Genomic DNA, 22,746 nt, shown 5'->3' with positions numbered 1-22,746 from the left:
AGCTGCAGTTACTCAAAATTTGCAGCTGTTTGAGCTCATAGTGGCATTTTATTTTCCATCAGATCAGACGATGCTCTTTTTAGCTCCGTGTCATGTTTCTGGGAAAGCCTCCAGGTCAGGATAAGGACCTTCTCGTCTCCCTTGTGAACAAAGGATGATATCTTTGCTATCCGTGTTCCCTTGAGTGAGGGACAAAATGTCAGACTGCGTGCACACTTGAGTGATGATAACCCTCCATCAGCTTGTAAAGGCCAAACGGGACCCACCCTAGTATCCAGGGTCTGTGTCCCCACCCCACATCGCCTGACCTAACCAGGATCTAAACCCCTACCCCCACCCAATATAGAGAGGCAAAGTGACCGCCTACTTCCTGCTTCAGCACTGTACCAGAGATTTTTATCCGCCATTTATTTTCCCATAGACATTTTGTAAAATGCTTATTAAAATAGTTTTACCGGTTCAAACCAAACAGTTCAGATATATTTAGAAACAGGAGAGACCACATAACATCTCACCAAAACGTAAAACAAATTGCGGATTTAATTAGAAAATATTTTTCCAATGTTTTTTTTAAGTTTTGGTCCGAGTGAAATGTTCTATGGTCTCTCCCGATTCTAAATATATCTGAACCGTTTGGTTTGAACAACGACAGCTATTTTTATAAGCATTTTACGAAATGTGTATGGCAAAATAAATGGCGGATGAAAATCTCTGGTGCAGTGCTGAAGCAGGAAGTGACGTTCCACTTTGCCTCTCTGTATTCACTCCACTGCAGTGCCCACATCTGCGTCATTCATTATACAACTCTCAGCTCTGTGACTTTGTGATGAAGCTGATGAAATGCAAATAGCATAAAACAACTTGACCTCTATAACAAAGCTTGAGCATCATCATCACAGCATGAAACAGCACAGCCTGCATATGAAAGTGAGGAATCAGGATGCAGGCAGAAGTACAGATAGACCCATGTGGGGAGGGAGGGAGGGGATCTAGTGAAACTTCAGAGGGCCTGAGGGCAGGGGAGATGTTTGTTTTCTCTCCCGGGGACTCCCTGCTGAGCTAGCACGTAGGCTTTACACACCCCCCCCTGGGTGCTTTCACGCAGTCCTCCAGACAGTCCTCAAGGGACTCTCCCGCTGTTCTCATGAACGGAACGATCACAGAACCAAACCATAACTTACACAAACACACTGTGTGTGTGTGTGTGTGTGTGTGTGTGTGTATATATATATATATATATATATATAATCTGGGGTCAAAGGTCATCTCTTTAGTCTTTGAAAAGTTAAGAGTGAGATGATTCTGAGTGGATCTTAAAGTACACTGAGGGGCAACAAACTTCAAACAATGGTGTGATCAGAGAATGTGATGATGATGAAGTTCTTGGGCTGGCTGCTTCTACACTCATTTGTGTATTTGCTGTGAATACAAAGGGAGAGCTCACAGAGCCTTGAGGTACTCCTGTACTACTGTATTTGACCTCGGAGAGTGTCCCATTCACACTGACCTTTGACCTCGGAGAGTGTCCCATTCACACTGACCTGTTGGGGCCTGTTTGTTAGAAGAGAGTCAAACCATTTCACAATGGAGGAATTAACATTAAGATTAGAAAGCGTTTTGAGGAGCAGCTGTGGACAGACGGTGTCGAACGCAGCGCTAAAAACCTGCAAATAATACCCTGGCGTAGGCCTTTGGGTCATCAAGGTGCTGACTTATTAGGTGGCTCACACTGATAATGGCGTCTTCAGTGCTACGCCCCTCTTTGTAAGCAAATTGTAAGCAAATTGGCAAAGTTCAATGCTCCTATTGCCAACCATTGTCTTCCATGGTGAAGGGAGGCTGTGTCAACACCTGATTTGCCTTTCTCCACTTTACACGGCAACAGTAAAGGTGCTGACAGGGTTCTGTGCAGCCTCGACTTGGAGCCTTGCCGCCGACGAGCGGCGACAGCGAGACTGTGCATACTCGAACATAACTCGGCGCGTTGGCTGCGGTACACGTCCAAAACACTAGGTGGCTTGTGGTACACTCATGTCCGTTACATATGACGCTATCGTGTCGTTTACCAAGAACTTGCAATCATGTCGGTGGGGTGACATTTTATTGTCCCTCTCTTTCCAAACTCATTCCGGTGAGCCTGCAGAAGACTTTGCTAGATGAGGGACAAGCTGTTAAATGAGGAAATGGCATTTCCTCATTCCTCACAATATCAACAATGTCAGCGGATATGTGCGCGGCCCAAGGCAACGGCCAATCACATCTCTCGTGCTGGTCACGCCACGTCCGCGTTGACGCCGCGGAGTCACATTTTCGAGGAGCTGCACGGCCCCTCCGCCGAGCTGCGCCGATAGGACGACCAGCTGCGGCGACCCCCTCAGGCAGTCAGCGCCGGCGATTTTGCTTGAGCATAATTTGCGCTTAAGGGGCGGCATTATCAAGAATTCCACTCTGGGACCGGTTTTCATTTTTTTGTGATTTCACCCCCCAATAACAGCATCACCGTGTAAGAGGAAGGTACACTAACGCTAAAAAAAAGTTAGCTGTTTTATGCAGGGAGCGTCGCCGTGTAAACAGGGCCTAAGAGACTTTTGTTTTGTCTGATAGAGAGCTTTGTCACATGGTGCCATGACAACCACCTGAAGCTCAATATCAGCCAAACCAATGAGCTTGTGGTGGACCACCAGAGGAACAGGAGGCCTGCAGTGCTGGTTGTCATCCAGGGAGAAGAAGTGATGAGGGTGGACTCAAGTATCTCTGGGTCCAGGTGAATATAACTTATAAGTAATGCGATTATTCGGCTATTTTGGCGGCTGCAAAAGTAAGCGACAGCACTTCCACAGTTTTTGTAGAACGACCCAAGATGGTTTTCTCAGCTATAGTGGTAAGAAGCAAAACCTTAGGATGTCAAAGTGAAGTTGACCTTTGACCTTTTAGATATAAAATGCCATTCATCATGTCATCATAATATGACACGTGTGTGAAACTTTCTCATAATAATCAGCGTAGGAATTCTTGACTTATGGCCAAAACGTCTTTTGTGAGGTCACACAGTGACCTTGACCTTTGACCCGCAAATTGTAATGAGTTCATCCTCTGAGGCATAAGAAGGAGGAGGAACAAGTCTGAGAAAAAACGTGATTGAGAGGCGGAGGCCGGGGGAGCGAGGAGGACAAGAGGGGAGACAGGTAGCAGAGACAGATGGCCTGGACGAGGACAAAAGACAGACTATCCTTACACTCTTTAAACAGAGTAGAGGAAAGCTCCATCTGGAGCACAAATTATTTATCGCTCTAAATGGTACATCCTGTCTCGCGGGTCCCCTCCCCTAGGACACCACCAGACCAACAGTGAGCATTCGCCCTGTACGTAACGACAAAGCCACAAAGCCAGGAGGGGTGGAAGTGGTCAGCCTCATAGTACACACACACACATTACACAACCGGGGTTACACACTACACACACATTACACAACCGGGGTTACACACTACACACACATTACACAAGCGGGGTTACACACTATACACACACATCCAGCAAGAGTCGAGCAGAGGGAGAGAGAGAGGGCGAGTGAGAAAGAAAGGCCATGCTTTGTTTATTTGACTCTTTATGCACAGGATGTTGTTGCTACAAGAGTCAAGGCCATCGCCGTGGCAACAGAGTCAGTCACTCTTGCCCAGCAAGGAGCTGCAAGCTAAAACAAAGGATGGAGATGGAGATGGAGATGGAGAGAGAGAGAGAGAGAGAGAGAGAGAGAGAGAGAGAGAGAGAGAGAGAGAGAGAGAGAGAGAGAGAGAGAGAGAGAGGACAGACATCGTTTTAGGAGGAGAGCCAGTGTTTCCCACAGGATTTTGAGAATTTGTGGTGGGGGACCGCAGACACCCTAGGGGGGTGCGGGGGCATGCCCCCCCGCGGATTTTTTAAAACATTTTAAAGTAAAATGCATGAATTTGGTGTACTTTGAGAAAGCTTAAGAGCAAAATTAAAAGGCTAGATCTATGAAGAACATGTCATCATTACTGTGCTGTGGGTTTACAATGACAAACTAAATTTCTCCCTATAGGTCAGGGATACTCAACTTGCTTTGCCACTTTCGTGAAATGATAGAAGGCGAGGGGCCAGTTAATAAACAAACAATATACATTTTTCTGTAGCGGATTGTAGGTTTTTGGGGTGTCAGCCGGAGTTTAGGCTGACAGTGTTGTGCACACCGGATAGTTAGGTTACCGTAAGTTAGTTGGGTTAAGTACATACATAAGTGCCTGGGTAGCGAGCAGATGGCGGTATTTGACAATTTAGCAGCTAAATCATAGATGATTGAAAGATATTCCATATTCCAGACTGAAATGCTATAACAGAAGTATTGGCCAGAATGACATGAACATTTATTGGACACTTATTCAGCGGATATCTTGCATGTTGCGTTCAGGTGCACTGTAAAAAATAAAAAATATATATATATTTTTTTTGGTCAACATCTTATTGTGGCGGTCCAAATATTATTGTGGCGGCCCGCCACAAATTCCTTTATGTATGGGAAACACTGAGAGCAGAGGATGATGGTCACTGCTGCCCTACTGGCAGGAAATAAAAGCGTCGTTTTCGGAAATCTCACAAACTCTTGTTTTTCGGAGACCAAAACATGAGTGGCTCAACTGAGGCACAAAGTAAGTGACAAAGTCAGAAAATGAGTGTAATCAGAGAAAACCAGGAGAAATAAGAAACGTATAGCAATGAAATGGTGATTTGCCAGAAAGAAAGCACCATTTATTTAAAACTATACAATTACATCCTTGACTCTAGCAAACAACTTCATATTGCCCGGGGGCAATCCAGTGGGTTTGGACATTTTTGGGACATTTGTAACAGTAATAGCTAAAGCTATATTGTATATTAGTAGGTTTGCTACAGAAGTATCTGTAGGCCAACTATTGGGCAAATACAGTGGATTCATGAGATGTTAAATAAATAAATAAATAAATAAATAAATAAAATTATTGCAATCTGCCTAATTTATAATCTGCCAGTTTTTTTAAGGGGATTATGGAGCAAACGTTGACCCATAACAAAACCTTCCCACTCTCCATTTTCACATTTCTCTGTGAACTAAATGAGTTTATAGCTCCTGTGGGGGATGTGGAGGAGGACGAGTCTGTAAATTCTAGCTGCTCAGCTCTGTGGTAAAAATATACAGTGGTAGAATATATTCAGTCATTTACTGCAAGCAGGAGGAGGAAAGCTACAGGATAGTTCAGTGCGAGCTTCTTCTAAACGCTGTGACGTGAAGTTAAGCAGTGCACAGGATCTAAACTAGGGATGGGCATCGAATTTTCGAATAATCATTGTTATTATCAAGGTCGACTTTTATTATTCAAAGTCGAAATGTTGTTTTTTTGTGTGAGTGAAATGTTGCATTGTCTCCCCTGATTCTAAGTATAGTCAAATCGCTTGGTTTGAGCAAGTAAAAAAATGTCTATAAGCATTTTAAGCAAGGTTTATGGAAAAATGAATGGTGGATGAAATCCCATGAAGAGGGAGAGGGGGTGACTTTGGCACCCCTTTGGCACTCAGACCTGAGCCTACTAAATATTTAATGAACCACTCATGATTGTCAAAACTGTTTTTTATTTTCGAAAATGTCAATGTCATGTAACATGTTCTTTACTTCAGTGGTGCAATGCTTGTTTGAGCTAAAAATCCACAGCAGAAGCTTTTTCTATTAATTAATAAAGCCTTAGACTTAGGTCGTTTTCACACTGGAACGTTTAGGTCGACTTAACTGAGTTTTAGGGCCAAACACGGCGCGACTGGGTCAGTGTGAACATGCCACTCGAACTCGTAGTCGACGTAACTCACTCACTCTCGGTTCAGCTGGAGAGGGTGGTTTCGGAGCGGCTTGCGTCGCCCTAACCCTACCCTAAATACGGCGCGAGTGATGTGTGAACGCGCGCCGACTTCAGCTCGTTCTAATGCTGTATTTCTAATGTTAACGTCAATTCGGCGTTCACAAACATTGCATAAACAGTTATTGGCCAAATTACCACCAAGGGCATTAGCAAGCCTAGCGTTACAAACGTTAATGTTTACAACTTACCTGGCTGTTCGCCGATAATATCTGCGTATGGTGAGGGCTTCACGGTTCAACAGAATCAATCTGCGCCTTGTCCTGCTTTGTCTGGAGATTCGCATCCGCCGCCTCCATTACATGAAAACATTGTTTTCCAGATGCAGCCGTGCCTCGTTTTCAAATTCAACACTTTCCCGATATTGAAAGAGACAAACGATGTAAAATGCAAAAAGCAGTACCAAGAGCAAACGGCATTGTTCATTCTCCATTCTCCATCTAGGGACAAATATTGCAAACTAGCTTAGGCTATAAATGTCAGGATATATAACAAAGACTGTGAATGCTCTATGTTTATGTATCTGTCCCTATAGAAATAAACTTTTCAATCAATCGTTCAGTTCTGTTTACATCCCGCCGGGCTTCCTTTCCGGGTGGAATTACGCTATACGCGTCTACTTCCGTCTGGTTGGCATGGATACATGACGCTCCACTCTGTAGAACGACGGCCTGGGCGCGGTGATAAAAAACACATGTGAAACGAAGCCGCTCTAGTTGAAAATTGAAACATTGTATACTTTTCACTGCTGCGGCAGCGCCTGGCTCGACCCAAATATGTGTGAAAACGCCCTTAGAATCAGGGGAGACAATGCAACATTTCACAAAAAAACTTTTTTTTCCGAATTTCGATTAAAAGTCGACTTTGGCCAGCAAATTTCGAATAGTGTTTTTGCTAGAAATGCCCATCCCTAATCTAAACGCTGTGACGTGAAGTTAAACAGTGCACAGGATCTAAACGCTGTGATTGGGACTGAGAGAGCATCAAATTAAAAACGTTCTCTCACATTTGTTATGGCCTTAGGCCGTATTTGTATTGTATTCCCTTATGTTTCTTGTTAATTCCCTGTATGCATGTGGTTTAGATGTGTGCTGAGTGAGAGCTCTTGTTGTGAGTGGATCTTTGTTCTACAGGTGATGGCAATCGGCAATGATTGGCAGGTGGTGGCTGTGGATTGGTCGACCCCGCGGCAGCACACTGCCTTTAAAACTCCCTGGATTCTGCAAGATGGCGGGGAGGCCCAGCAGTAACTGAGTGGTGTTGCTGCTGGTCTTCCCCCGCACTCCTCCAACCAGTGTGCTCTGGCACTTTGTAATTAGCTTAGTCCTTAGCCAAATAGCTTATCTGAAGCTGTAGGGGTGAATGGGCCTTTTAGTTTCATGTTTTCTCCTGGTTTTGGTTTAGTTGAGGGAGGTAGGTTTATTATTGTCTTTCCTTTCATTTGTTTTGTCCTTAGTTAGTTTGTGGGTGGTATTTAGTGTGGGTTTTGGCTAATGTTCACCCTGAGCCATTGCTTCAATCAGTTTTACCAACTTTGCACTGTTAATGTAACCCATGTTTGGTGCCTCGCAATAAAATTGTGCAGTTTGCTACATTTTACATCTGGTTTCTGTGTGCATGTTATGTTGCAGCCTGACCTTAGACCGGGTCGTAACACATTGCACACTGAAACAAAGAGTTCATCATGTTTGATGTGTTTCTCTCTAGTAGAACATTGCAAACGACTCAGCTATATTTAGAATCAGGAGAGAACATAGAACATTTCATTTGGACAAAAAACAAAACAAAAAATTTAAAATATATATATATATTTTTTACATTTTGGTCTGAGAGTGAACTGTTCTATGGTCTCTGCTGTTTCTAAATATGGCTGAATCGCTTGGTTTGACCAGGTACAACTATTATTTATGAGCATTTTACGAAATGCCTATGGGGAAATAAATGGTGGACGAAAGGTCTCTGGTCCGCATGTTGAAGCAGGAAGTAGGGATGTTCATCAATTATCGAAAATGGCACTCAGGATTGGCACTCAGGATTGGCACTCAGGTTGGCACTCAGGTTGGCACTCAGGTTAAGGATTGGAATCGATCCTGTGGCATTTGGATCGATTTTTTAATTATTAATTTTTTTTTTTTTTTTTTTTTTTTTACTAGGTTTGGGTGGAATTCGTTCCTCCTCGCCCCACTCCATTGCACAGCCGACTAACGTGAGGTGGAGCTTCATATAGTCTCTAGTTTTCTGGCTGGGCACGGGCCTTTGTGCCAACAAAACTGTTTTAAACATGGGAAATTCACACCGGCATGCGCCGGGGACAGCAGTGTTGGAGAGGAGACACATTGAAATAAAGAGTTCATTGAGGAGAACACGTTGTCTTTCGTATTTTCTGCCATAGGCATTCATTTTGAAAAAAAAAAAAAAAAAAAAAAAAATTTTGAAAATATTGAAAATTTTCTAAGTATTAATATGATCGATAATCGATAATTGATCGTTAATTTTCACCGATTATCGATTTTGGAAAATTTTCAAAATGAACATCCCTAGCAGGAAGTGACATCGACTTTGGCTCTCTATTGTCAAATCTATCCCATGTTCTGGAGGGTTTCTGGCCCTTGGTGTAGAGTAGACACTATCATTTCACTTGATATCAAACAGTTCAGCACCACTGAAGTGTCTATAGTAGGGATGCACGATATACCGGTACCACAATGGTACCGCGCTACCCTGTCGTTAAAAACGGTACTATACCACGTTAATTTAGTACCAATACTTTTTAAAATGTCATGAGTTGCGTCAGTGTGCGACCGGCGCTGTTGGCGCCGCTCACCAAACGTCTGGGAGCCGCAACGAGCGGATGAGCGAACATTTAACCAAACTGCATTAAAAAACATGCACTTTTAACGAGGAAGAGAGCGGGATAATAGATGACTCACATCCAGAATTGACATTTTATTCACTTACTGTAACCTCTCCGTGGATTATATATATGCCGAATTGAAGAGTGCCTTCTGGTAATACATTTGACGTACCTCTGTATAATCATGAACGGCTATGTGATGTTTTTCATAGCGAGACAAATGCACACACGTGTAACGTTAGCAGCTCCGCAGAGGCAGACAGCAGTGGGCTCTCTGTCACCAAGCCATCATGATTCCCTCCACTTCAGTCTGAATATCAGGCTAGGATGTTTTCACATCAGAGAACGGGGTTCATTTCCCTCGTTTGAGGGTTTGCCTGGCGGCGTCTGGAGATCTTTTAATCACGTCAATTAATTGCCCCTCCTCTTCAACATTCCTGATATTAGGCATAATGGTAGTGGGTGGAACATTACGTGGATAATAGGCTACCGCATTTTCTTTTGCCAACCTTCTGAAAATTCGATTAAAAGTTGCAATACCTTTGGTTGGAAACCCAGCGACAGGTGAATGGATCCAACACATCGAACCAGGCTATTTCTCTCCGACATGCAATCCCGACTTGTTCAAAGAGTTCGGTTCAAAGACCGACCGTTTTAGCGAATGTGAAGGACAACATGCATGCCCTCATAAGTCAAACGCGTGTAAACAAGTTCGCTCCGCGCACGGAGTTTGACGAGGCAATTAAGGCAATAGATACTGTATGTGCTGCGTAGTATGAGCACAGAGAGGATGAACAGTCATGACATGACGGTGTAGGCTATATAAAGCAAATATCAAAGAAATCATAAACTCAAGTAGCCTACCTATAGGGGACATCAGACCACTGCATAATGCAAAAGCCCCAATAACACCATGGCCCTGACTCAAATATGTACTAAATACGGTAATTAAATCAAGGCCATAGAGTGTCATTAAACCCTTACATGGCATGCAGCAATCCCATGTCCCCCATACTAATAATAATCCAATTATTAATGATATAGTGATTTATTGTCAAAAACACACCTGACATGAAAAATTACACCATATAATAAACCACCACCATAGCATATATTTCAATAGCCTATTTATTGTGCATGCAAATAAGAAACATAATGACATTCATTAATACACAGGACAACATGTTAATATCCCTTCCTTGTGCCAAAATAAAACACATTTAGAAGCCCAGGATTATTAGCCCACATACAGCACACTCCAGTTGATGTGCAGTGTACTAAAGTAGACTGAACACAAAATGAAATGACTCAATATTCCTTGGCAGAGTTCTGCTAAACAAATAGAAAGGGAGAAAATGTGCTCAGTAGAGTACTGGGCACATGTTTCCTGATGTTTTAGGTTTTTGCCGTGGTATCGTTTCAGTATCGGTATCGAGATACTTAGGCAGGTATCGGTATCGAACTCATAATTTTGGTATCGTGACATCCCTAGTCTATAGCCACTAGCCAGGGGGCATAGAGGGTCACCAAGCATCGCTCACAGCTCCTCCTTATTCTATCTGTCATCAAACTGACCCTGAGGTCAAAGTCTGGTGGAGGCACTGAGACAGGATAAACTTTCCCCACCAATTCTGTTGCCTCTCAGACAGCATGTGGACTGTGCAACATTTAAACTCTATAATAACATCAATAGAAAACAGGGGTTGACAAACAGGTCAATTTTGCACTGGCAATCTGGGCCAAAGGTTTTTGAAAGTTACCGGCCTGAACACTGACAACTGACCCGGTGATGTATCCTTATCTTCTGAGGCTGCTGCTTTCAGACACATCTAAACTTAGGGTCAAACCCTGTATATCTATACAACTAAGTCTAAACTTAGGGTCAAACCCTGTATATCTATACAACTAAGTCTAAACTTAGGGTCAAACCCTGTATATCTATACAACTAAGTCTAAACTTAGGGTCAAACCCTGTATATCTATACAACTAAGTCTAAACTTAGGGTCAAACCCTGTATATCTATACAACTAAGTCTAAACTTAGGGTCAAACCCTGTATATCTATACAACTAAGTCTAAACTTAGGGTCAAACCCTGTATATCTATACAACTTCTGTCTCTTAAACAGAGGTGCCTCGCTGGCCGAGTGCATGTTCATCATTGATAACCCGTTACAGTTCACTGAAAAGCTCCATAATATAAAAGGTATTTCCAGACCAAAAACACAAATAATTTGTGCGAATAAATCGCACAGCAATTAAAGGGGGAAAAAAGAACAATTTATATCTCTATGAGGCTATCCACACCAAATCACAAACGTCCATATTTTGCGGTGCAGATTGATTTTTTCCGCAGCGTTTTGATTTCCTGCAGATTTGGGATGCTGAGAAACACATGATGCCAAACAATAACATATAGTGCAGGTAGGTAATGATACAGTTGTGGAGTGACGAGCACATATGCTGCTGCATAGGCTGGTAATATGTCTAGCGTATTGGTAACCATATGACCTAGGACGCAAGTTGCACCTATCAACTTGATCAGGATCAATAATGTCTGGGTTATGAAATGTAATGACACAGAGTGCTTCACTCTTCAGTTACAAAACACTGTATTAGCTCAGTTCTCCCACTCAAATAACAGAAACCGGCACCCAGCTCTCCAAACGCACACTGCTTGGGGAAGAGCTGTCCAGGTGGGCAGGACAGGGGAGCTGTCCAGGCGGGCAGGAGGGGGGAGCTGGAGAAAGGCACCATTCAACCAACCTCACCAGCCCCTCTCCCCAGGGAGTGGTGCACCACAGTCCACTTGGCAAGGCAGAGGAGAGTATAGGTTCCCCGCCGGAGCCCCTGGCCAGTGCGATACGGTTACCAGACACCGACCTGCTGCCATCTGCCTCCCCCAGCTCCCCAGTAACCCCATCAACACTGCTGCTCAGCCACTGCTGCCTGTTACAAGTTACATTGCAGAGTGCAGACTTTTAATTTCCAGTGGTTCGGTCAATTTTTCATTCAGGTTTTGGTCTGAAGCTTTGAGAAAACCCTGCCAGGCCCTGTGATGCTTTGAGGTGGGGTGCAGCTCAATAAGCTGGGTGGCCCAGCCTGTCTATTCAATAGTGACAGGATAAAACAGAGGCAGGATACTGTGGCAAAGAGTGAAGCACAATGTACCAACATTATTTATAAAACATAAATGTATAAATCATAACCTAGGCTCGCCCGCTGCGGGGCTCGCCCACAGCTCGGCTGCTGCATGGCCTCGCCTGCCCTACTGGCATGCAGAGTGCACAATCGCCTGGCCTGACATCATCAGTGATGTCATAAGATGATTTTGGTCAATAATGATGTCACTGATGACATCACTGATGATGTCAGACATTGTGACATCATCAGTGGGACAAAAATGTAAACAGACAAAGCCCACTTGCTCCCTTTTATAAAAGGAGGATCCTGCTACTGTATTGCCTCATGTCCTTGCGCAGGTGCACCATCAAAGTTGCTTCATTCCCTTTGAAAAACTCAATGCATTGGATGTATATGTGCTATTGCTAATCAGTGGTCTGTAGCTAAACAGTCAAGTTAATGCATTGGATGTATATGTGCTATTGCTAATCAGTGGTCTGTAGCTAAACAGTCAAGTTAATGCATTGGATGTATATGTGCTATTGCTAATCAGTGGTCTACAGCTAAACAGTCAAGTTAGCAAAACGCTGCTGGCTTGAAGATCCATTATGCTAGAAAAGAAAGACAATCCAGGACCTGCTTGGACCTGTCTGCCTTGGTAGCAACAAGGCAGACAGGTCCAAGCAGGTCAGTTTGCCGGCAAATCGTGCTGAAAAATATGTACTGGGTGACTGAGCTTGTTTGATGAGAGGGTGTGCTGGTTTAGTTTAGCTACATTGTGTAACAGCTGACAAGTGACGTCTGCATCACGTTTCTCTGTTTGCTATAGAGCCGTGTGTGTTAATGTGAAAGGAGGGAGAGAGAGAGAGTGTGAGAGACAGAGGGAGACGAAGTGAATGTACATACAGAGACAGAGAGTGAATGTAAATAGAGAGACTGTGTACAGAGACACAGAAGTGTAGAGAGCTATAAAATGAAGGAACGGAGTGTGTGCTCGAAGATAGATGAGATGGGTTCTATAATAGCAGCGCACAAAATATACAAATGACTGTCAGTTTATCTTCAGCTCATAAAAACACAGGTATGGATTTAGGTATCCATAGATTAAACAATAATTGGGAACCTATGTTTCTTTTCCTTCTTCAGAACTGAGCAGCCTACATGAATCCATAAATGGTCTCATTGGTCTGATCTCATTTGAACAGCTGTGAAACGGCAAATGTTGATAAAAAGGGCACGAGGAGAGAAACGCTTTAAGTTCATTATCCAACAGGATCAGGTAGACTGGCTAATATGTTTATTATCTCTGTACCTGTGTATAATAGAACAGTCCAAAACTAAGAACACTGATCATCTGTTTTGACTGATAGTGTCTTATTTGAATAGTACAACAACAGAACAGATGCTTGCCGTGTTCTCCCTAACAACTAATTTTGGGTATGGTATGGTGGTATCATTTGAACTCAACGATTCTGATTCTGCTGATCAATTCCGGCTCTAAACAATTCTCAATTCCGATTCGAGGGTCACAGGTCAATTTCACAGAAGAAGAAGAAGAAAAAACATTAAAGTCATATTCATTAAAGTCCTATTCATTTATCATAACATTGCTTGTAGTAGTAGAGCATTAGAATGTGCCCAAGTCCTCCAAATTAAGCTAAAATCTTTGAGAGAGCATTCCCCAGAAAAACTGCTAGCTGGATAGTTTTTCATTCAGCTGGTGACTCTATGACCAAAAATCTCATTAGGTAAATATTTTGTGAAAGCACCAATAATCATCCCAAAATTATAGACCCTTTTCACGGGGGCCATTTTGTGCTGAAAAGGCAGGGTACAGGTGCAAGCAAAACACTAATGAGGGTTTCCAACTTCCATGATTGGAATTTGGAAACCCTCATCAGTGTGTTGCTTGCACCTGTGTTTACCCTGCCTTTTCGGCACAAAATGGCCCCCGTGAAATGGCTCTATTGTCATGTCACGCTATCGATATTGAGGTATTTGGTCAAGTACAGTCTTGTTTTAATCAAAGTGCTTGTGGCATCTCACATGTAGCTTTGAACTATACAACTGAACATTTAAAATACAGATATATCGTGTATCGCTATTTAGCCTAGAAATACTGAGATGTTTCTTTTTGTTTTTTTGCCATCCAGCCCGAGGTGGAAATAGGCTGCAGTGAAACGGAGTGTTCAGCAACACAGCCAAACACACAGCATGACGCTGTGCCACAAGTAAACAACAAAGTCTGGGCAGGGTAAACCATGCTTCATGAAGGCATCTTTTTAAGCCGATGAGAAAGGAGGGTGGGGTGTCTTCAGGAGGTCTTTTTAAGCCGATGAGAGGAGGGTGGGAGTCTTCAGGAGGTCTGACTCACTCTTCACAGGGGAGAAGCCAGGGCATGTGTGCACGCGGTGGTGGTGGGAACGGACATGCTAAATCACACTCACAGTGTATACACAACGACAGGAATGAAACATGCATATTACCAACACAGAGGCAGCAGACACACCCATATTAATGCACACACACCCTGCCTGCACACAGAGCTCCACTAGCCACTTGACATGGATTCCTCTCTGTAGGAGCATCAGAGCTTATGATGGAGACATGGTGATTATCACAGCCCTGAATCTAAAAGTACTCTGTGAGACAGAAACCAGATGCCTACCGTGACACCGTCACATGGCACTTACTCGACAACTTGGCATTAAACTCATACACCATCAAGGCATCAACCCTCTTCATTACATTACATAGAGAGGCAAAGTGACCGCCTACTTCCTGCTTCAGCACTGTACCAGAGATTTTCATCCGCCATTTATTTTCCCCATACACATTTCGTAAAATCCGTATAAAAATTGTTTTACTGGTTCAAACCAAACGGTACAGATATATTTAGAAACTGGAGAGATCGCATAATATTTCACTGGGACCAAAACATTTAAAAAAAAATGTGGGTTTAAAGAAAATATTTTTTCTATGTTTTTTTAAGTTTTGGTCCGAGTGAAATGTTCTATGGTCTCTCCCGATTATAGCGTTAGCTGAACCGTTTGGTTCGACAAAGTAAAACTATTTCATAAGCATTTTACGAAATGTCTATGGGAAAATAAATGGCGGATGAAAATCTCTGGTACAGTGCTGAAGCAGGAAGTGACGTTCCACTTTGCCTCTCTATTACATTACTCTTTATGCTTCAACTTTGCACTGCTGCCATTGGTGGGTTTCTCCACCCGTGCCTTATGTAACACACTGGAACTCTGGAGCACACACACAAACTGCAAATAATGTAGCTCTTGGGGTGAGTAAACCTAACTTACTATGCTGGTAACTCTTGTAGATTCTGTTCCAATTAATTTGGTGACAGATCGACCCCATACATCAACTCTATCTCTACTATTTATGTGCATATTGCATAACAGTCAGTGGCTGGTACTGGATAGTACGGACCGCGTGGCTGTGATTCAGTACAGCATGCAGACAGGCTCAATAGGTTAGTTACTGTTCAACTGAGACGTTCCAGCATCTTGATCACAGATGGCAGAATAAGAGTGGTGAGAGTGGTCAGAAGAGAATGGAAAGACTGACATGCAGACCAAACAAGTATGCAAATAAACGCTCACAGTAGAGTACCGAAGGGATGACGTATTTCTGTAGGCCAACCCACAAGTCATGCACTTCCTGGTTCCCTCGTCGGGAAGTCATGGGGATTTCTGTATACGCACCAGATCGGCAATACGTCATTTTGTAGGCGGATGCTGGCGGCACATGTTCCCGCCCCCTTTTCAGGGGAAAACGCAAGCCTCTCCCCGTTGACCTCAATGTAACATAGCACTACCAACAAAAATTAATTAATTAATGAATGGGTCTACCTCTAATTCTCACCCACACATCTCTCACTCAGGGACCTTCAGGGACACACAAAGAAGCAAGAAAGCTACGTGCCCAAAATAAACTGATGTCCTTAAAACATCATCTCTGCTCAGCATCAGCATCACTCAGACAACTAGATTATATTAGACAGGAGGGACGAGCGGCACTGGGTTCAGCTGTAGCCTGTGTGTGTGTGTGTGTGTGTGTGTGTGTGTGTGTGTGTGCGCGCGCGCGCGTGCGTGTGTTTATGGCCTGTGTAAAGACGAGTACATCACGATAATCGCTGATGACCAATGTTAGCAGTTGTGAGTGCATCAATTACCCAAATCACCTGTACCACTCCACAGGCAGGTGTGTTTCACAACACACTGAAACAAACAAGACTGGAGCCGGGATGTACAATGAAAATGAAATAAATAAATAAAAACAGGCATAAATATTAATGATTAATAATGTAGGGATGTCACAATATATCGTCCCACAATATATCGCGATATCAAAACGTGACAATATGTATCGTTGAGATGAAATCTCATATCGTGAGAAAAAGAAGCTGAACATGGTGGTTCACTGATCTGCATCTGATTGCATGCTCGCTCTCCTTTTCATTGCTTTGTTTGAACAGACGAGGGACGTTACACAGACACGGAGGATGAAAATGGTGAAATTACTCAAATTAGCGTGGAGGATGCCCCCTCAACTTACAAATCAATCGCAAAAAAATATTGTTAAAATATCGTATCGCACCGTTATCGTGAACCAATATCGTGTATCGTATTGTATCGTGAAAAATACGAAAATCTGTGTAAACATCGCCGCGGCCTGGGGTCCTCCAGGCTAGAGCGAGGTGCTCGGCGCAGCCGGATGACGTGCAGCGCACAGGCCTTCTTGAGGCATCTATTTTTCCATTGGATGCCTGACAACCAGGTACAGACTAGCTGCCTGTGTTGTTGGGAGAGGGCCTGGTAAGACGAAGGAGGAGAGCGGCTGGGAGACAACCCACAATGCCTGAGCCTCCATGCACCGAAGGGTCTTTCAATGCTGCGATGTAGCACTGGCTCTATTGCAGCAGATTGGGAGTGATCAACCCTTCCGCGGGCAACGTTGCAGACAGAGTAGGAAGGCTGATCCGTAGCGGCTGCTTCCGGGACACGGGTCGGGGTCGTAATCGGCCTCGGCCGGGTCTACTGGGCGAGGGTGTATGATGTTGGAATGACCCGAAACACCTTGCGACCCCAGTTAACATCACTGATGACGCGTCCCAGCGCATGCTGAAGTATGTATATTTGAACGAAGTGAGTGTATCGTGACACCCCTGTTAATAATCCAATCATATGTCTCCAACTAGTCTCAAGTGAAAGGTATTTTGTGGTGTCTGCTGTCCAGTATAATACAATACAATTATTACAAATCTACAATTCTCTCCCATGCACTGGAGAAAAGAAGTGACTTCAACACCCTTGCTAGGACTCGTGCCAGCAAATCAAATGAAGAAGTAGAGGTCAGACAGGTCATCTTGTGTTTCAATGCTTTTCAACACTACTGCCATTGAACAATGTCACTTTCACTGTTACTGTTACTGAAGGCACTCCAATGAAGACTCCCACTTCACATGAACACAGTCAAAAGTACAACCACACAAAGGGAGGTGGAGCCAGTCATACTCGTAGCACAGTGTGTGACATGGGAGGAGAAAACGCTGACAATTAAACTTTCATGATTTTGACATTTCGTTCTCTTAATACTCACTTGTACTCTGTGCAATGCTGATACAGTTTAATCTAATCTAATGTATGTTTCAATCAAGGACCGCCACATTGTGCACATCTCCCAGATTGCCATCAAATAATCCTTATCACTCCCAGCTGTTACGAGAGCCACTACACTACTGGATGAGATACGAGTGACGGAACAGAATGGGTAAAGACAGTGGGAGTAAATGAAGAGGAAGGAAGAGAAAGGAGAGAAGTGAAATTCACACAGAGCAAAAACAGCTCTTCAACAGAGTCAACATGTGCAGTTGGTCAAAAATGATAAGATCGTCTGAGTCAGCCTACTTGCCACTGATGCACACTGAAGAAACGTCTGTGCAAACTAAGGCAATACCGTAAATTCCGGACTATAAGCCGCGGCTTTTTTCCCGTTTTTTGGCCTTTTTTGGCCCCTGCGGCTTATATAACGGTGCGGCTTATCTATGGATTTAAAAAAAAAAAAAAAAAAAAAAAACTCTCTTTTTTAGCACTCTTTCTAACTATAAATCCACTTCTGTTTTAATTTCCTCTCTTGCCCTCTTTTAACAACATAACATAACATAACACAACACAGGTAAGCAGAAAGAAAAAGACGAAGCAATCACCGCCATGAATGAGGAAATGACTCACCTGCTGGAGGCTGGAGATACACGGCTTGGGCTAAACTTTTACTCCGTGAAACACTATCGATTAAGTCCGACATCGCTCAGAGGTTTGAGCAGCTTGAAAACAAGTTTGAAAACGTGCAGAAGTCCATCCACTCAATCACTAAAGAAAAGAAGGCAACCGTGAACAGAGTTTCTAATGCGGAAAAGCGCATCAGCGCACTGGAGGACAAAAACAACACAGTACTCCGCTGGCCCGACCGTCAACTCATCCTCCAGGCTGCGGGGAAGAAGCCTCTTCCCCGCAGAAGGGTACGCGCTTTTTCGTCCGGCAGGACCTCTCCGCGTTGGTGCAACAGAAACGCGCAACATACAACAGCATCATCGAAAAGGTTAAAGTCAATGGATATCGCTTTGGCGTACTGTACCCAGCGAGACTCGTCATAACCATTGATGGACAGCGGCGGAACAAGAGCTCAAAGTGAAACTGCCGAATATCTTTTGAGTTGGACTGGTCAATAGTACTGTGAGTAACTAAAATAAAAAAATAAAAAACGGAATTCTCTCTTCTTTAGCACTCTTTCTAACTATAAATCCACTTCTGTTTTAATTTCCTCTCTTGCCCTCTTTTCACCACACCGCGGACACTGTGTGCACTGTAAAAAAAAACAAAAAATACCATTAAAACACCCGCGGCTTATAGTCCGGTGCGGCTTATATAAGAAAAAAACAGTCAACTCTGAAGGTGCGGCTTATACACCGGTGCGCCTTATAGTCCGGAATTTACGGTAATAACATTTACAAAGTGATTGGAGTGCTGTCCTGGATCAATTCCTCTCTTTGATATGTTTTGGAGGATTCAGCAGCCACAGACACTTTTGAGGGTTGAGCGTGTTTTTCTTTGGTACTAAGATCATCTGAGTCGCCATCTTTTTCCAAACCGCTTGGTTGAATTAAGTAACACAGTCAAAGAACGTCTCACTAACATATTCGCCAATCTCCTTTCAAGTTTCAGTTGCCATTTTTTGAGAGATTGTAATTTCTATTGGTTTATCATGAATTTAGACAACACAGTGGAGAGAGACAGAAAGGACAGGGCAGGGAGAGGGGATGACATGCAGCCAAGGGAACGGGCCGATCCACCCATGCTGCTGTGATGAGGACTAACATGATTCCTAACTGGACCATCCAGTCATGCTGCTGTGATGAGGACTAACATGATTCCTAACTGGACCATCCAGTCATGCTGCTGTGATGAGGACTAACATGATTCCTAACTGGACCATCCAGTCATGCTGCTGTGATGAGGACTAACATGATTCCTAACTGGACCATCCAGTCATGCTGCTGTGATGAGGACTGACACGATTCCTAACTGGACCATCCAGTCATGCTGCTGTGATGAGGACTAACTAACACGATTCCTAACTGGACTATCTAGTCATGCTGCTGTGATGAGGACTAACTAACACGATTCCTAACTGGACTATCTAGTCATGCTGCTGTGATGAGGACTAACTAACACGATTCCTAACTGGACTATCTAGTCATGCTGCTGTGATGAGGACTAACTAACACGATTCCTAACTGGACTATCTAGTCATGCTGCTGTGATGAGGACTAACTAACACGATTCCTAACTGGACTATCTAGTCATGCTGCTGTGATGAGGACTAACTAACACGATTCCTAACTGGACTATCTAGTCATGCTGCTGTGATGAGGACTAACTAACACGATTCCTAACTGGACGCGATGCAGACAAGTGAAGATCATACTTTCAGTTTTTCCTAATGAAGCTGTCCTCACTTGCTCAGTGCTTCGGCGAACAGGTTGAGCGACGTGCCGCTTGATCGCCTCGGCTCTATTTGTGCGCAGCTTCACGCACAACTCCACCTTCAACTCCACCTTCAACTCCACCTTCAACACAACTCCACCTTCAACTCCATCTTCAACTCCACCTTCAACACCACCTTCAACTTACTCCACCTTCAACTCCATCTTCAACACCACCTTCAACTTACTCCATCTTCAACACCACCTTCAACTTACTCCACCTTCAACTCCACCTTCAACTCCACCTTCAACACCACCTTCAACTCCACCTTCAACTTACTCCACCTTCAACACCACCTTCAACTTACTCCACCTTCAACACCATCTTCAACTCCACCTTCAACTTACTCCACCTTCAACACCACCTTCAACTTACTCCACCTTCAACACCACCTTCAACACCACCTTGGACATCGCTCGCCTCATAGTATATCTGAATTATTCACGCTCCATAAGCCAGAGCGCGCTCGCTGTAAGTTAGGAAGAGGTGGCTGTGGCGTTTGGCCACACTGATCTATCAAAACGGACAGAATTACTAACAGATAGATTTCTGTCTGTTCTGCTGGTTTGGAACATTAACGCTATACTATTAAAAACACACACAGACAGTAGATTTGAAATGATAGAGCTATGGTGGCTGAGATAACCCTATGTTAAACCGTGTTCTTAAAATGTAACTGTAGGCCTAATTCTTTAAACTAAAACAGTAAAATGTGGAGGTGTTGTTAGGATATTATGCATTGATTTCCTTTGTCCGGCCCACTTCAGACCAAACTGGGTCGCATGTGGCCCGTGAACAGACACCCCTGCTGCACTAGGCCCTGTCAAAAAGCCCCAAGGAACCAACAGGAACAAACCAACCCGTTGCTTGTTATAGATTTAAATGGCATGGTGTTAAACAAGAAACGTTTCCATCTAAATAGAAATAATTGAAGTATGCAAGCTTTGAACTCCTTCACATTTTTTAAAAATAGAACGAAAGTTCAAAAAAAGTGTCAAGGAAATTAAAGAGTCCAGACAGTTGTCTAAAATGTGTGATTTTTCTTTCCTTTGAGCTCGGGTTTCTTTCACACCGGAGTTCTACCTTTGAATGTATCGTCTGAGGGCACCACGAAGACTTTTCAATCAGGCATCTTACCAGCCACCTCCACGATGTCCCCAGGCACAATGTCCCTGGCCTTGATCCTCTGAACACTCTTCCTATCCTGGCGGTACACCTTGCCCATCTCTGGCTCGTACTCCTTAAGTGCCTCAATGGCATTTTCTGCATTTCGCTCCTGAACAGTAGAAAGAAAGAAGATGATACAAGATTAAAAACAGGTACATCTGAAAGAAATGCTTCAAGGGCTGGCTGAAAACACAGATAGTCTAGAGCAGAGTCATTCTAAAGAGATTGATGCAGTGGAGCTGATCAGTGGCCAGCAGATCAGACTGTGGTTGTACTGGTCAGCTTCCAGGTGTGAATGTGTGTGTGAATGTGAACAGGGCACTCCTGAAAAAGAGAGCATTGCTCTCAGTGAGACTCCCCCTGTATAAATAAAGGTAAAAAAAAAAAAAAAAAAAAAAATGTCCTCGAGTGCCCGCCGCCCGGGTGGGGTCGTCAAAAACGGCCTTTCTGTGTGGAGTTTGCATGTTCTCCCCCTGGGGGTTTCCTTCATATAGGAACTATTTCTCTAGTTACATGTATTTATAATGATTAAATTCCCAGTGAAGTTTACTGTTTCAGTACACTGATGTCATTTTGGACAATAAAGTTTATTAAACTGTAGAAAATATCCTGCCTACAGTACATTACATATCTCAAGTCACATCAAGTGATATCTTTGTCAAGTGTTTGATATTTGAGGGATAATTGCAAAAACAAAAAAAAGTAATGTGTATGTATATATAGAATATAATATAAGAATATCATCCGATATATCGATATCTGATTTTTTTTTGCCGATCAGTATCGGCATTGGCCTAAAACAAATCCAGTATCGGTCGGGCTCTAGTGTTTATTACTTGGGGTAAACGTTTTTTTTTACTGATTAACTGATAGGATTATTCGTTAACGTTTAAACGGTCAGTTACTGGTTAAACGGTTATCTGTTGACATCCCGCTGACATCACTCACGGGGAAGGCAACTGGAAATGGGGGAAACCCACGAGTCAAAACAATGAGCGCAAGTCCGTATGTGAATTCTCTGAACAAACAAGTATATCAATGACACGAAGATTACAAAAGACTCCACTGATTCATATCAGGTCTAAAGTCATGTTATAGCAGTCTGGTGCAATAACTTAGTGACAAGCAAGACAACAGTCAAACTGACAGGTTTTTGTTTGGAGTTTGGTGTCAGTGGGCGTAACCCCGGCGTTGCGTAGCAACAACACGGGAAGGTGTCCTCAAGAACATCAAGAAAGAGGCAGCAGCTGGAGCCACCTCCTCCACCTCTACACCTCCTCCTCCACCTCTACACCATCCACACAGGCTCCACCTCTACACCATCCACACAGGCTCCACCTCCTCTACACCATCCACACAGGCTCCACCTCTACACCATCCACACAGGCTCCACCTCTACACCATCCACACAGGCTCCACCTCTACACCATCCACACAGGCTCCACCTCTACACCTCCTCCTCCATCTCTACATCATCCACACAGGCTCCACCTCTACACCATCCACACAGGCTCCACCTCCTCTACACCATCCACACAGGCTCCACCTCTACACCATCCACACAGGCTCCACCTCTACACCATCCACACAGGCTCCACCTCTACACCATCCACACAGGCTCCACCTCTACACCTCCTCCT

At 43.7% G+C, this 22,746-nt stretch overlaps 1 protein-coding gene across 2 annotated transcripts in view; it reads right to left on the bottom strand.

Moving 5' to 3' along the window:
* Positions 1-22,746, bottom strand: part of LOC310795426 (sarcoplasmic/endoplasmic reticulum calcium ATPase 2) — a 65,904-nt gene that overhangs the window by 29,718 nt on the left and 13,440 nt on the right. For both annotated transcript variants that reach the window (XM_083657455.1, XM_083657454.1), the window contains one exon: positions 21,077-21,215. In XM_083657455.1, the coding sequence (XP_083513581.1) occupies positions 21,077-21,215 (139 nt within the window). The remainder of the gene's footprint in view (positions 1-21,076; positions 21,216-22,746) is intronic.

Source organism: Poromitra crassiceps (assembly GCF_964638095.1).
Source record: "Poromitra crassiceps genome assembly, chromosome: 21".
In the NCBI taxonomy this organism is placed as follows: domain Eukaryota; kingdom Metazoa; phylum Chordata; class Actinopteri; order Beryciformes; family Melamphaidae; genus Poromitra; species Poromitra crassiceps.
The sequence above is the reverse complement of the archived record's forward strand: the minus strand, read 5'-3'. Positions and strand labels throughout refer to the sequence as shown.